General features: G+C 31.8%; 2 protein-coding genes and 1 long non-coding RNA gene across 3 annotated transcripts in view; 2 read left to right on the top strand and 1 right to left on the bottom strand.

Annotated features, from left to right (window-relative positions):
- Positions 1–16361, bottom strand: part of LOC143073039 (cytosolic purine 5'-nucleotidase-like) — a 95032-nt gene that overhangs the window by 8061 nt on the left and 70610 nt on the right. The window contains exons 8-14 of the mRNA XM_076248274.1: positions 12306–12402; positions 8097–8176; positions 7058–7118; positions 6481–6516; positions 6104–6196; positions 5437–5503; positions 4773–4995 (exon numbers count right to left, since the gene is read on the bottom strand). Coding sequence (XP_076104389.1) covers positions 4773–4995; positions 5437–5503; positions 6104–6196; positions 6481–6516; positions 7058–7118; positions 8097–8176; positions 12306–12402 — 657 coding nt within the window. The remainder of the gene's footprint in view (positions 1–4772; positions 4996–5436; positions 5504–6103; positions 6197–6480; positions 6517–7057; positions 7119–8096; positions 8177–12305; positions 12403–16361) is intronic.
- Positions 1006–2995, top strand: LOC143073038 (uncharacterized). The gene has a single exon (XM_076248272.1). The coding sequence runs from the start codon at positions 1085–1087 to the stop codon at positions 2762–2764; it is 1680 nt and encodes a 559-aa protein (XP_076104387.1). The 5' UTR covers positions 1006–1084; the 3' UTR covers positions 2765–2995.
- The window catches only part of LOC143073041 (uncharacterized), a 38932-nt gene continuing 34591 nt past the window's right edge, over positions 12021–16361 (top strand). The window contains exon 1 of the long non-coding RNA XR_012977379.1: positions 12021–12094. This is a non-coding gene — a long non-coding RNA (uncharacterized LOC143073041). The remainder of the gene's footprint in view (positions 12095–16361) is intronic.

Here is a 16361-nt window from a genome sequence, read left to right as displayed (position 1 = left end):
TGATGTCATATTTAGCAAAGACAATGAATGACAAGATGTTCAAAGAATGATTGACCTATTTTGGTGCAAGGTTATAATCCCCCTTGGATGAATATATTCTTCAGGTTATGTGTAATGTGTACGAGGACATTATATAATTGGATCCAGACTTTATATATGTTATTGAAGAATATGCATGCAATAGGTCATTTTTCAGACTCACACATTAAATAAACACATTTATATATCAAAACCAAAACATATGGTGAGGGTTTGTGAAGTATAAAATTTAAGTGCCAAGGAAAGAAAAGTGTTTTTCCACCTCAAAATTAAACATAAAATAATATAGTCTAATTCCCTGAAATGTAGTCCAGAGTGACTAAAGTTGGTAGGTAGATGACATATCTTTAATATACCAAAAAAAATGACATGGATGTTCAACAGTATTCAATTTGCCCTCCTTAACTCTGTTCAGAGTGACGTATATCAAATAATGCATTTTTTCGCTAAACTAATAACCTTCATATGATATTAATAAATGTATAAACATACGGTCTTTGAAAAACATTTAGAAAAAGAGGGTTTTACATATCATTATTTGACCCTAACATACTTCAATTAAAACCAAGTTTTTGTTAAGTTACATTAATATCAGATTATTTACAATGATTAAAAGGGGTTCTATAGGAATACCTGTAAACATACCTTTTATTTGGCATAACAAAGTATTACTCTATCAAGTCACACTTTAAAAAATTGCTAGTCATCTAGCGTTTTGCATTTGTACAGGTACGGATAATATCATAATCATGTTACAAAGTTTAACATTTAAGAACAATAACTTTTTTCACTTCATCTTCAATAGAAAAAAGTATAAGATTCATTTCCTTTGTTGCTCAATTAAGATACATAATTCTTTTGCTAAGGAAGAATAGTTTTATTATCAAGAAGAACTTTAAACTGTTTACACTACTGTAATAAACTTGATCAAGATATGATACCTTAAATTGTATAGGGTACATTTAAATTTATATACTTTATATACCTGGCAAGGTTTATTTGGTTGTCACCTGGATACAAACCAGGAAATAGAATAGCTTCAATAATGGCGTTTTCTAAATCAGTAATTAGAAGCCAAATGCCCATTAACTGTAATTTATGTGAAACTGAGAAGAATATCAAATGGAAATGCTTGACCTGTGGAGTTCTAATGTGCAGTACATGTAAAGATAAAATACATCTGAGAATAGCTAAGGATCATAAGGTAGTAGACATAAAGAATGTGGGGCTGCCTGTTGAAGAATTGGATTTTACCAATATCAAATGTAAAGATCATTCAGAACAATCGTCTTGCCTTTTTTGTACAAATTGTGACAAACTCGTTTGCCCTACTTGCATTGCTAAGGTTCACAAGAAACATGATCTAACCGAAATAAGTGATGCATATAACTTAAAGATAGAAAGACTGAAGAATAGACAAAGTAAACTGAAAAAGGAAACAAATGAAATCATTGCGACCAAGGATCAATTGAACGAGTTTCAAAAAGCTGAGAATTCAAATTATGCCAAAGTAAGCACAGAAATTCTTAACCATGAGAGAGATTTGAAAAAAGCAATTGAAAAACATATCGCAAAACTAAGAAATGAGTTAGACCAAAACCACAAAGCATGTACCAAAGCAAATGAAGAAAGTATCAATGCAATTTCTAAGAGTGAGGGACAAATAGAGGAAAAGTATAGGGATGTTCAGGATTTCATTGATACCATCAACATTTCTAAATTTTTCCAAGGTGTCAACAAAATTGAGAAATCAACAGAATTATCTGTTCCAAAACCTGAAATATCACGAAGAAAAACACTTCAATTTCATCCAGGAGAGATAACTCAGTCTAACATTGGAGTTCTACAAAGTGTAAACATACCATTACCTGAGTTAAAGGTTTCTCTGAGTGTAGTTAATCAATATCAGACTAATCTTTCTATGGTTGCTCATTTATCTCCATGTCCTGATGATTCACTATGGGTAGCTTGTCCCATTGATGAAGTGTTACAGAAAATAAAACCTGAAGGAACCGATCTGAAGACAATATCAACCTTCAACATCAAGGTCTATGGTATGGCAATACTTGCATCTGATGATCTACTTATGTCAACAGGGAAATCCAGACTACAAATGATCAGCAGTACCAGTGGTAAAGTAACAGACAGTGTGTATGACATTAGTCCTCTCCTTCCTACAGCAGTTCATATCACCAGTGGAGGTCAGGTCATTGTAGGAGGTTATAAGGAAGAAGGAAGAGGAGCAGTGTTTGTAATAAATAAGAAAGGAGACCATGAAGCTGTGTATGAACATGACAAACATAATCAACCTATATTTGATTATCCATACAAAATTACTACAATCAGTAATGGTAATATACATGTGGCAGACTATTGTCCAGGTGAATACAGTGGTAAAGTGGTAGTGTTAGGTAAGGGAGGTGATGTGATAAATATATATAAAGGGGATACAGAAATCAACAATAAGAAACCATTCAGACCAGAAGGAATAGTGACAACACCAAGAGACAACGTCATTGTAACTGATATGAATACTGATACCCTCCACATCCTAAACAACTCTGGACACCTGATTACATACATAAAGACAACAGACAATGGAATAGAACGTCCTTGTTCCCTTGCTTTCACTCCGACAGGACAGCTCTATATAGGATGTACTGCACCTGAAGACAGTGCAGCCAAGGATGCCAAGCTATACAAAGTGAATATATCAGGGTGCTGAAGTAATCCATAAACAATAAATTGGAACACTCATATGTCAACTTTGGGTCAACCCAATTCAGTAACTTTATATCCCCAAAAAGAAAAAGGAAAAGGTTCTTATTTTATTCATCTGTTGAAATACTGACTAATCAGACTGATCATCAAATCAATACTTGAATGCATTCTAAAAACAAAATCTCTTTGATCACATTAAGAGCCTGTGTCGCTCACCTTGGTCTATGTGCATATTAAACAAAGACACAGATGGATTCATGACAAAATTGTGTTTTGGTGATGGTGTTGTGTTTGTAGATCTTACTTAACTGAACATTCTTGCTTCTTACAATTATCTCATTTTTTAATGAACTTGGCCCATTAGTAAAAGAAGAAAATATTTTGTTGAAATTTACAAAAATTTATAAAATGTACAAAATTATTAAAAATTGACTATAAAGGGCAATAACTCCTTAAGGGGTCAACTGACCTTTTTTGGTCATGTTGACTTATTTGTGGATCGTACTTTGCTGAACATTATTGCTGTTAACAGTTTATCTCTATCTATAATAATATTCAAGATAATAACCAAAAACAGCAAAATATCCTTCAAAATTTTCAATTCAGGGGCAGCAACCCAACAAACAGTTGTTGGATTCATTTGAAAATTTCAGGGCAGATAGATCTTGACTTGCGAAACAATTTATCCGTGTCTGAATTACTCTAAATGCTTTGGTTTCAGAGTTATAAGCCAAAATCTACATTTTACCCCTATGTTCTATTTTTAGCCATGGCGGCCATCTTGGTTGGTTGGCTGGGTCACTGCACACAGTTTTTTAAACTAAATACCTCAATGATGATTAAGGCCAAGTATGGTTAAATTTGGAACAGTAGTTTTAGAGGAGAAGATTTTTGTAAAAGATTAGAAAAAATTACGAAAAATTGGTAAAAAATGACTATAAAGGGCAATAACTCCTTTTAAAAGGGGTCAACTGACCATTTTAGTTATATTAACTTATTTGTAGATCTTACTTTGCTGAACATTATTGCTGTTTACAGTTTATCTCTATCTATAATAATATTCAAGATAATAGCCAAAAAACGGTATAATTTCCTTAAAATTGCCAATTCAGGGGCAGGAACCCAACAACCGGTTGTCCGATTCGTCTGAAAATTTCAGGACAGATAGATCTTGACCTAATAAACAATTTTCCCCCAGTCAGATTAGCTCTAAATGCTTTGGTTTCAGAGTTATATGCCAAATTCTACATTTTACCCCTATGTTCTATTTTTAACCATGGCGGCCATCTTGGTTTGTTGGCAAGGTCATGCCACACATTTTTTAAACCAGATACCCCAATGATGATTGTGGCCAAGTTTGGTTTAATTTGGCGGAGTAGTTCCAGAAGAGAATATTTTTGTAAAAGCTAACGACGACGGACGAAGGACGCAAAGTGATGAGAAAAGCTCACTTGGCCCTTCGGGCCAGGTGAGCTTGAAATTTAGGAACTACAAAACATAATATCCATAAATCATATCACAAATATGTCTGATTTTGTTTGGTTTCAGACGGGTTGTGGCTCAAAGAAATCAGTCACTTTCTTTAGTAGTATAGATACTTAATAAAACTTGAAATTATTCCAGTGTTTTACCTGTTATTATACATAAACACTTATGTTAATGTTTGATGTCATTTTCATATTTCTCCGCCTGATATGAGGCCTTTTTGAAAGGGGATTTTCCCCTAATATTCAAATCAAATAAATAACATTAACACATTAAACAACAAGTGAAAATGTGTTTTTCTAGATTAAAGTATAAAGACAATAACAGTGCATTGACTTGACATATCAACAATATAAGGATTGGGCCCGAAACGGGGAAAAAGCTTGGAAGAGTCTTGCATTTGCCCATTTCTAAGCCTCATCCTTATATCATTGATATGTCAAGTCAATGCACTATTATTGTCTATTTATTGGATTACAAGCCTTTTACCTTTCAAATGAACTGTATAGTATCAAGATAAGACATACCTATATATCTCGCCTATATTAGCATCAAAATCTTCTAGTTGTGTGAAGAAGTCCTGTTTTTCTGTCCATACTCTTAGTTCATGTGCTAATTCTGGTACAATAAGGAATGTTCTCCAACCTCTCATTTTCTTTGATTTCAAAATGTCACCAAATATATGGTCTCCAATATAAAGAACTTCCTTGTCTAAAACTCCCATGATATCAGAGAACACATCAACAGAACCTAAAATGAACACAAACTTGAAATTTAAAGCAAAGTTTTAAGTCGTGTAACACATAAACAACACAGGTTTGCAAACAACAACTGCTTGTCAATTTTATCACTTTGCTTCAAAGCAACTAAAAAGTCTTTTGTGGACTGTAAAAAAACACATATTCAAAATTTGAAAGGCAAGGGAGATAAGTAAAAATTGTGTGATAAAAAATTTCAAACATTTTTTTTTTAAATCAACATTCTAAAATGCTACATGAAGTATTGCTGCTAATAAATTAATTAAATTTTGCAGTATAAACTACCAAAACTTAAAACATGGGATCATTTTTGTTCAATATACAGGCCAATTACAATACACTTCAGTTAGAACTAGATGCATTACTTAAGCTCTGTTGTGTTTTGTAGTAGACACTTAAGGAAAAGATACATATCATTAAAAGAGAATTTTACCTCCAGAATAGATCTTTCCAGATTTAATTGGTCCTGTATGTGAACCTATCTGTAGTTTTCCAGTGTCCTGAAAAATAAAAGTTTGAATGTTATTGCTATCATATACAATTTTATGAATAAGTTTTGTGGTTGGGTGAAAAAAATCCCATATAGTCAAAACAGTGTTTAATTTCTAATGTATTTTGCTATGCATAATTATGTCTATGATCTTAAACAGATTCTGTCCAAGTTTACAAAAATATTCAGAAAGGTTTGCCAAAGCCTTTGATGTCTGATAATCTTTAACCTTAGACTGTATCTTATATTAAGCATACTACTGGTCTTTTTAAGTAAATATATCCTTCTAAGAATCTTATTGTCTATAAAAATAATGATGTACATTATATTAATTTTCTTATTTTTGCCACTTTGAAACAGTTACAATGGCTAATTTGTACTTTAAAAAGAGTTCTATTACAACAGATCCTTTTCCCCAATACAATTCTTAATGTTCAATTATATATATATGAGAAAATGAGATGTAAGGTAAACATCATCAAAACAGCAAAAATACAACCCCCTAAAAAAGCTAAACATAAAATACAAATGATGCAGCTACTTAAATGTTCAAAATGTGCAATGACACAAAAGACACACAAAAAAGAATGAAATAAAACAGTTATCTTACCCTAACTACTTCACGTAGAATAGTTCCTCCTTCAAAGAATAAAGGTTTTCTAGCATCGACCACAATGTAATCAAAATAATCTGTCCAATCTCTCTGAAATAACAAAAAATAAATATTTTATATTAAACGACAGGCTTATTATAGTCTGAAGTGCTCACCAGTCAAAAATATATCTTGTATAGCTGACAATTTATACTGTTTAAAGTTTCCATCTACCCCATTATTAGGATTAACATTTTACATAGGGGTAAACTAGTGTACACTTATAAGATTGAAACAGAAAATAAGAACTTTGCTTCCATTACATTCAATCACATGAATAAGTTAGAAATAAAATGTAAGAATAATGCTCCCTGATTACAAATTCTTACTCTTACCTTTTTATCATAATCAAGAAGATAATTCATCACTTTCTGAAATAAAAAATATTTTTTTTAAATTTTTACTGGTAATATAATATAAAATATGACACAGATGATGCCCAAGCTTTCATATAATGTTATAAAGGGACATAACTCAAGAAAGGTATAGGCCATAACTTTAGAACAGTAAAAGTGATGCCAAAATTCTTATTCCATGTTTTGTTGGAATAAGCATTTAATTGTGTATAAGTTTCATAACATTTGGTAAAGGCAAACTAGAAACCAATTTTGGGATGTACATAATTCGTTATGTGTTTAATACACTAAGACAGTCAAAAATTTAAAACTTCTAACTGTTGACAGTTAAGAAAAATTAACCACTAGTTGATGAATGAAGAAATGAGATAAAACAAACAACACCTTTATTAATAAATTAAAAAAACAATTCGCAGGCGAAACAAAAAAAAAAGTAGGTACAAAAATCAAGTTCAGATTGTTTGTGTGTATTGTGGCTGTGTTATATTCCTATTTTGTTTTATAATCCATTTGATTTTTAGTAAAAGAACTTTTTTACCTTTTTATATATACTTACATTTGTGTATGTGTAATCACTATTTGTTGCTAGAAAGACTTTAGATCCATGTAGTCTCATTCTAAATATAAAACAGGAAAATAAAATATGTAAACCAATGTTCCAATACCCCTCATCATGGAACATATTATATTTATCCAAGGGCAACAACTCCAATAATTTTCCTTTCAACTGCAAAGTTCATTCAGGTTTCAAAGATTTTGCTCATATAAACCTTTAATAACAGTTAAATATAACAAGAAACAATGACATGTGGCCACTGTTGTATGTCAGCTTGGTATGGTCAGGACGTTTGGTAAAGTTAACATACTTTTATGAGAGTTATCTCTCCTTAACCAGTCTTTGGTGTATTGATATGCGGATTGCATTCCGTATTTGTATTATATGTTAGGTTGATTTGTTCTCTTGATTTATTGTTACCATTCCATGTAGATGTGTTTTGAAGAATAGAAGGATTATTAATTTGAACTGTACTTTAATTACTTATACCAAGTAAAGCATAAAACTACTAACAAACACAATATTCCATATAGTTTCTTTGGTAAAAAATAGTTGCTGATTTTCCGACTTGTAAATTCAGAAATTTTTGCGAGGTTTTATCATGGCGAAAACCACCACAGAGTTGTAAACGCAATAATTTAAACTCGCATTTTGAAATATTTTATGTGAATTAAACAGGATTTTTTCTCAAAATCATAAAAATTAAAATCGCATTAAAGTATAAATTGACAAAATCGCAATAATACATGCACGCAATAATTTCTGAATTTACAGTATAATTAAAATTAAAAGTCACAACACGATGATTTAAAGCTGGTAGCTTCCTCTGTATATCTGTGTAAGTCTAGTATCACGCTAAACCACATCTAGTCTGTAAGCAACCTCTTGTTCCAAATTACCTGCTTTGTCATTGTAAGTGCACAAAACAGTTTTTTCCTCCATCTTATTCCATCAGACAGTTGTGGACAATTTATTACAATGGTTTATAAATGCATCTCAAACAGAACAATTTAAATATAAGCAATCTGCATATTCTCACCTGTCTAAAAGAACTGGTAATCTGTCATCTTTAATAACATATTTCTCTAAATTTTTTGCCGTTTCTGTTTTCAGAGGGCCCTGAAAAAAATATATTCTTACAAAGTCTATCCAAATTATTTTTGCAAAGAGTTCCACTTAAGCTGGTGCTAGGGGTCATCTAAAACTTGCAGTGAGGTGAGAGTTTTTTTTTCTCCGTGTTGAGGCCTCACTGTGACTTTGAGATGAAGAACAGCAATAAAAGTGCTGTTCAATTGCATTGTTTTTTTGTTGTGCATGTTCTGATATTGTGTCATGGATGGATACCCACATCCTTTGATATTCTGATTAATTTTTCTATTACAAATAACAGATGCAGACAAAGAATGGCAAAGTAATGTTAAATTTTCATAACAAATTAGAGTTATCTTCCTTTGGTTGCAATTTTGTAAATATCAATTATTTTGGATCCAAAGTTTTGTAGGTAAAAGTTTTTTAAATGACTCTTTTATTCACAAAATAAACATCCACTTAGTGTCACAACTTGACATTTTTGTTAAAAGTGGTACTGAAATCAAATGGGAGTCAAAAGATCTATTTGTTTTATATCAAAATAATCTTTAGGAAGTACTATTGTGACTGTAAAAAGTTTAAAATACTTTAATAAAATGAATCTGACACTGACTTATTGGCTGACTTAGTTGGGGGGACTCCTAATGATTCAAGGTAAGTAGTCCTGCAAGGAAATAATTGGCCCTTCAACATGTCAATTTGCAATTCATCTTAATTTAAACAGTGATAAGGAGTACCTTTATACAAAATCAGATATGAAGTGTTGAACCATGTTCTTTTTGTTTAATTGCAATCAATATAAATAAAGGCATTCACATAACATATACCCTATATTTTTTTCTTTTCAATCACTACTTTAAATTTCAACTGCCTCCTCATTTCTATTTTTCCAAATTCAGTCCGCTGTTCTTAATACATTATACAACTGATCATGATGGTTACAACAAAAATTGGTTATACATAATACTGCTTTGTTTTGTTTGATTGCCATATATCTTACATTGTCATGTATAATCGTAGTTTTCTCATAGATAAAGCATGTCACAGTAAACATTATTTCCAGATAAAAGCATAACAAGGGATGACTGCTTTCTAGTAAACATGTCTAATACCTAAATTGCAACAATATTACACTTAAAAATATTTATAACAAGAATGTGTCCATAGTACACAGATGCCCCACTCACACTTTCATTTTCTTTATTTTGTGGACCTGAAATTAAGGGTAAAAACTCTAATTTGGCATCAAGATTAGAAAGATCATATTATAGGGAACATGTATACTAAGTTTCAAGTTGATTGGACTTCAAATTCATCAAAAACTACCTTTACCAAAAACTTTAACCGAAAATTTGCACTATCATTTTCTATGTTCAGTGAACAGTTAAATTTGGGTCAAAACTCAAATTTGGCATTAAAATAAGAAATATCATATCATAGGAAACATGCGTACTAAGTTTCAAGTTGATTGGACTACAACTTCATCAAAAACTACCTTGACCAAAAACTTTAACCTGAAGCAGGACAGACGGATGAACGGACAGTACGACGGAAGGATGGACGGATGGACGAACAAACGGACCCACACCCAGAAAACATAATGGCCCTCTACTATTGTAGATCGTAGGTGGCGCATAAAAATAAGGAAGATGTTGTATGATTGCAATAAAATAATTTAATTATCATACTGAGCTCAAACAAGTCATAGACTTGCTTCTAAAATCACAAGCAAGTTTACATTCCCAAGCCTATATATCTGATGTTCAGTCGCATAACTCTCAAATGAAGTATTTTTCTTTAATCAACCACTGTGTTATTTTTACCAATTCCAATAATTATGTGAAGATTCCAGTTAGTCAATCCAATCAAACATAGGTTATGGTAACACAAGTGAAATATTAACTTAAAAACTCCTAAAAAAAAGTCCTATTCTCTAAATGACAAACAAGAAAATGGACAAAAATGGATACAGAGCTTTCATCTGTCAATCTTAATGTTGCATTAAAATAACATGAGAATGAAAACTACGTTTTTTTTATGAGTGATTATTGAACCATGTTACAGTGAGTTGACTGTTAGTGTTGCTCTCCACCAATTGCAACTCATTCAAAATTTTGACCCAATTACAATTTGTTTTTTAAAATCAAATTGTTCAACTGGTCAGAAATTTGAACCAACTGCTGTAGAAAACCACAGCCAAGTCATGAAAGTGCAAGGTGATAAAATAAAATATACTTACAATCCTATAAGACTTTAACTCTACTTTAATGATGTTGTGACTAAATTAGTTTATCAGTTTGTATAGTTATATTATATTCATTTCCATGCTGAAGGGGAACTGTTTATTTTGAATTGCTATTAAATTGTCCAAACTAAGCTTTCATATAGTTTTTCTTTCTAAAAGTATTCTATATTTATAAGAATCAGATATCATTTTAAATAAAACATCATATATTCAGTAAAATATGTGTGAAATAACAATATGCTATTGATAAATTTTCAGGGGAGATAACCTAAAATATTATTCTTTTGAATAAAGACTTTTTGAAAGAAAAGTTATTATCTCCCCCATGGAAACTTCCTACAAACATAAATTGCAATTTTACACATATTTTACTGAATATGAAATGTTTTAATTCACATAATATCTGATTCTTATAAATACTAGAACACACCCGTCAACAGCATTGTCCTATATTAGTCATAAATAAAGTTGAATTCTTTGATTCGCTGTTTTACGTCATGCCCGCTAACAAATTGAAAACTGTACCTATACGCCTTATTTTAGTCCAGATTTTTAGTATTCGTATTGTTATCTTAGAAAGTGTAACTGATTAAAATACTACAATAGGTAACAATTTGACAATTAAGTAGTGTCAACCATGTGATTATGACCTGTGTAATACAATATAACATATTAATCCTGAATACACCGTTTGGTGGTGCGCCTGTCGGATGCGGAACGTACAGATAAGGTAATCGGTAACAGGTGAATATACTATTGGTATCGGTATCGGACTCGACCCGGAACTTCTTAATTATTGGCAATATTAATTACGTGGAAAACAAAAGGGCCTGGAGTGGTGTAATTTTTAATCTACACCTTTGTACTATATTAGTTATATATAAAGTTGAATTTTTTTATTCGTCGTTTTTACGTGATGACGGCTGACAAATTGGACCTCGTAATTTTAGTATTATAGATAGAATACTTTTAGAAAGAAGAACTATATGAAAGCTTAGTTTGGACAATTTAATAGCAATTCAAAAAAGTATTCTATATTTATAAGAATCAGACATCATGTGAATTAAAACATTTCATATTTAGTAAAATATGTGTAAAATTGCAATATATGTTTGTAGGAAGTTTCCATGGGGGAGATAATAACTTTTCTTTCAAAAAGTCTTTATTCAAAAGAATAATATTTTAGGTTATCTCCCCTGAAAATTTATCAATAGCATATTGTTATTTCACACATATTTTACTGAATATATGATGTTTTATTTTAAATGATATCTGATTCTTATAAATATAGAATACTTTTAGAAAGAAAAAACTATATGAAAGCTTAGTTTGGACAATTTAATAGCAATTCAAAATAAACAGTTCCCCTTCAGCATGGAAATGAATATAATATAACTATACAAACTGATAAACTCATTTTTGTCACAATATCATTAAAGTGGAGTTAAAGTCTTATAGGATTGTAAGTATATTTTATTTTATCACCTTGCACTTTCACATTTTGACTGAACAATTTGTTCAATTTTCTGACCAGTTGAACAATTTGGTTTAATAAATCAAATTGCAATTTGGTCAAAATTTTGAATGAGTTGCAATTGGTGGAGAGCAACACTAACAGTCAACTCACTGTAGTTCAAGGACATAAACAGACATATGCCAGATGAAACCTCAAGACCTGAAGGAATCTGTATACATTGTACCAGGTTTGTTTTCAGCTCTTTTACAACCTAAAATATGAAGCTTTAAACAAAACTTTCAGATTGCCCAAACGGATGAGCATCCTTTTTTCTTCTTTTTCTGACATTAGTTTCAGGTGAGGAAAATCGGTTAATCACTGCTGGTATCAGACAACTTTATACTTTGGGAAAATAGCAGGGCCAGAAAAATGCCCTGAATATGCAAACAAATACATACTGTTTTTGTATGGACATAATCTGTAGCAGCTAGTACATCTTGGTATATAGACATGTAAGTCATAGTTATGTCCCCTGATTTCACACCATTGTCAACTCTGAAATACATAAACAGAATAAAATTTACATAAAGGGTTAAGCATTGAAATACCACTGCTCTATTATAATTGATTTCTGAGAACATTAAGTGCACTTTAAAAACAAGGTCATAGTTATATCTTATGATTGCACACCATTGTCAACTCTGAAAAATAAATTCTTTATACTTAAACAGAACAAAACTTACATATGTCATGAAAGGGATGTAGCATAGACAATACCACTGCTATATCAAAATGGATTCTAAGAACTTTAAGTGCACTTTAAAAACAAGGTCATAGTTATGTTTTATGATTCCACATCATCCTAAACTCTGAAAAGATATTTATCATATATAAACAGAATAGAATTTACATAATATGCACATGACAGGGCTGTATCATTGAACTACCACTGCTATATCATAATGGATTTCTGAGAACTTTTGGTGCACTTTAAAAACAAAGCTTTATAATTAACTGCAACAGACAGATGGACACATTTAGATCTTAAATCCTGGAATAAGACCAAAACACATGTGGATTATATAAACTATTTTTGGCGATCCAAATCAAAAATGAAAACGTTTTGCGCCATGTTCCATCCGATAAACATCTTGATTAATTCTGAAATGGACACCATTAATGATGTTCTTTTCTTTCCATTGATGTAATTTGCTCAAACAGATTTGCTTACAGCCTTCTTATCTAAGACTGATTTTATTTGATTAGAGATATTTTAATTTAATAGATATTAACCTCTATTTATGATGTAACATTCTTTTTCTGTTTCTCTGGGATAAAATTTATCTCAAATTTTTCTGCTGCAGAAAAAAAGCTAATGTTTTTAATACTGAAATGACAAAGGTTTGATTATAACTTAATTATTGAACTATTTATAATAATGCATTCTTGCAAATCATTAAAGAATATCAGTGCTATTTTTAGGAATTAGTCAAAGAATAAATGAATTTGCATTGTCTGTTCAAAGTCTCATGTAGCACTTTTTTAATTTATATTTTTCATGACATCTCACATGCACCCTAACAAATGACTTTATCAAAGTCATTCACTAGTGAATTATAGGTCAGTGGTCAAATAGTCTAAGGAGTCGAACTACTGTATCACAGGAGTTTCAAGTCTGAAGTTGTGAGTTCAAATCCTGCACTTTGAAGGTGCACTCAACTCCAATCTTAATTGACAAGGATTGTAAATTTTCTTCCTAAATGTCTGTGTGGTTCTCATCTTGCAAATCGGCTGACTCCACACACAAAAAAAACTGACCACAACAAAATGGCACAATACTAATAGTGTTGAAAATGGCTTTAAAACTCCAATCAATCAATCAACTATAGTGACCCTATTTTCACAGAAATGCTTTGTAACTTACACACAGGAGTGTATAATCTAATCATGTAGATTTGTAAATTATTATTTGACAAGAAAATACACAGTACTAAAAAGATTAATAAATTTCATTATTTTCCCTTCTATCTATCTATCTATCTTATGATTTATTTATCTATTCTTAGAATCATCTATATTGTTTTAAAAAATTGATCATGACCAAATCCATATCCTGTCCGCCCAGACCCCCCCCCCCCCCCCCCCCCCCCTTTATTTGAATAAACGTTTTTCACACAAGGCAAATGTCCCTATCATTTCATAATATATAATGCTTTAAATATTAAAGTGATTTTTCAAAAATGTCAAAGTTTAGACATCTGATAATGGTAGAGATCAACAAGTTTTATCTAATATTCTTTCCATGAGAAGGCAGATTTATCAAAATATAAACTGTTTTATCAGTTATATCACGCCATCATATCTTAGGAAATACTCCAGGTTAGCTTCATCTTCAGATAGCAACTAATACGCAAATTTATAGATTCTTTTAAAATAGTGATTTCAAAAAATTCAAAATGAAATTATAGGGAATTATAAGCTTGCAATACTAAGCCCACATAATCAGTTTATCAAATACATTACACTTCAGACTAAAAAGACCACACCAATAGCAAAGATCATAAAAAAGATTTACTTTAAAAGAAAAGATATTCTGAATAATATTAAACTGAATTTCACAATACTACTTTATGAAATGATTTCCTATTATTACCATAGTATACATAAGTGTAGGAGTCAAATTTGGTAAAACTTCAATGTGAAATGTCTAGTAAAACATAGCTTGGTCCAGTACAGACTAATTAATCACTTGAAAAAATTAGCAGATACAAATTAGAGACATTTCTTAAACACTCCCTTGATTGTCAGAAATTGAAAATTGCACATTCCCAATTTCCATTCTCAATTTATTTATGTTTACTTTTTGGGAAATTGAAATCAATAATTTTTGCCTTTATATGTTATTCAAACAAAAGCAATATACAGACAGTTTTTATAAGACAGTTCAACTTGATCTACAAAGACAATAGTCTGAGATTGATTTTGCATAACTCTGTTAGTCTTTGTGCTTGTATCAGGCTATGTGAACCATATGTTGTGTGTTTTAGCCTGCATCTATTCAGGCTAACTGGACACATGTTGTTTATTTTTGTGTCTGTATCAATTCAGGCTATAAGGACCATGTGTTGATTGTTTACCTCCCTGTTTTTATTCAGGCTATGGCTATAAGGACCATGTGTTGTTTGTTTACCTCCCTGTTTTTATTTAGGTTATGGCTATAAGGACCATGTGTTGTTTGTTTACCTCCCCGTTTTAATTCAGGCTATAAGGACCATGTGTTGTTTGTTTACCTCCCTGTTCTTATTCAGGCTATGGCTATAAGGACCATGTGTTGTTTGTATACGTCCCTGTTTTTATTCAGGCTATAATGACCTTGTGTTGTTTGTATACGTCCCTGTTTTTATTCAGGCTATAAGGACCATGTGTTGTTTGTTTACCTCCCTGTTTTTATTCAGGCTATTGCTATAAGGACCATGTGTTGTTTGTTTACCTCCCTGTTCTTATTTAGGTTATGGCTATAAGGACCATGTGTTGTTTGTTTACCTCCCTGTTTTAATTCAGGCTATAAGGACCATGTGTTGTTTGTTTATCTCCCTGATCTTATTCAGGCTATGGCTATAAGGACCATGTGTTGTTTGTTTACCTCCCTGTTTTCATGCAGGCTATGGCTATAAGGACCATGTGTTGTTTGTTTACCTCCCTGTTCTTATGCAGGATATAAGGACCATGTGTTGTTTGTTTACCTCCCTGTTTTTATTCAGGCTATAAGGACCATGTGTTGTTTGTTTACCTCCCTGTTTTTATTCAGTTATAAGGACTATGTGTTGTTTTGTTTATGTGCCTGTATCAATTCATGCTATCTGGACCATGTGTTTTTAGAAATTTGTGCCTGTATCAATTCTGACTACCTTGATCCAGTTTTGTTTGTTTTTGTGCCTATATTAATTCAGACTATCTGGACCTGGTTTTTGTATCAATTCAGGCTATCTTGATCTGTGTTTGTATCAATTCAGGCTATCTGGACCTGGTGTTTGTATCAATTCAGGCTGACCTGGAGTTTGTATCCATTCAGGCTATCTGGACCTGGTTTTTGTATCAATTCAGACTCTCTGGACCTGGAGTTTGTATCCATTCAGACTATCTGGACCTGGTGTTTGTATCCATTCAGACTCTCTGGACCTAGTTTTTGTATTGATTCAAGTTATCTGGACCTGGTGTTTGTATCAATTCAGACTCTCTGGACCTCGTTTTTGTATCAATTCAGGCTATCTGGACCTGGTGTTTGTATCAATTCAGGCTATCTGGACCTGGAGTTTGTATCAATTCAGGCTATCTGGACCTGGTGTTTGTATCAATTCAGACTCTCTGGACCTGGTTTTTGTATCAATTCAGGCTATCTGGACCTGGTGTTTGTATCCATTCAGACTATCTGGACCTGGTGTTTGTATCAATTCAGGCTATCTGGACCTGGTTTTTGTATCAATTTAGGCTCTCTGGACCTGGTGTTTGTATCA

The sequence above is a fragment of the Mytilus galloprovincialis genome, chromosome 4, assembly GCF_965363235.1.
Source record: "Mytilus galloprovincialis chromosome 4, xbMytGall1.hap1.1, whole genome shotgun sequence".
Taxonomy (NCBI): Eukaryota; Metazoa; Mollusca; class Bivalvia; order Mytilida; family Mytilidae; genus Mytilus; species Mytilus galloprovincialis.
The sequence above is the reverse complement of the archived record's forward strand: the minus strand, read 5'-3'. Positions and strand labels throughout refer to the sequence as shown.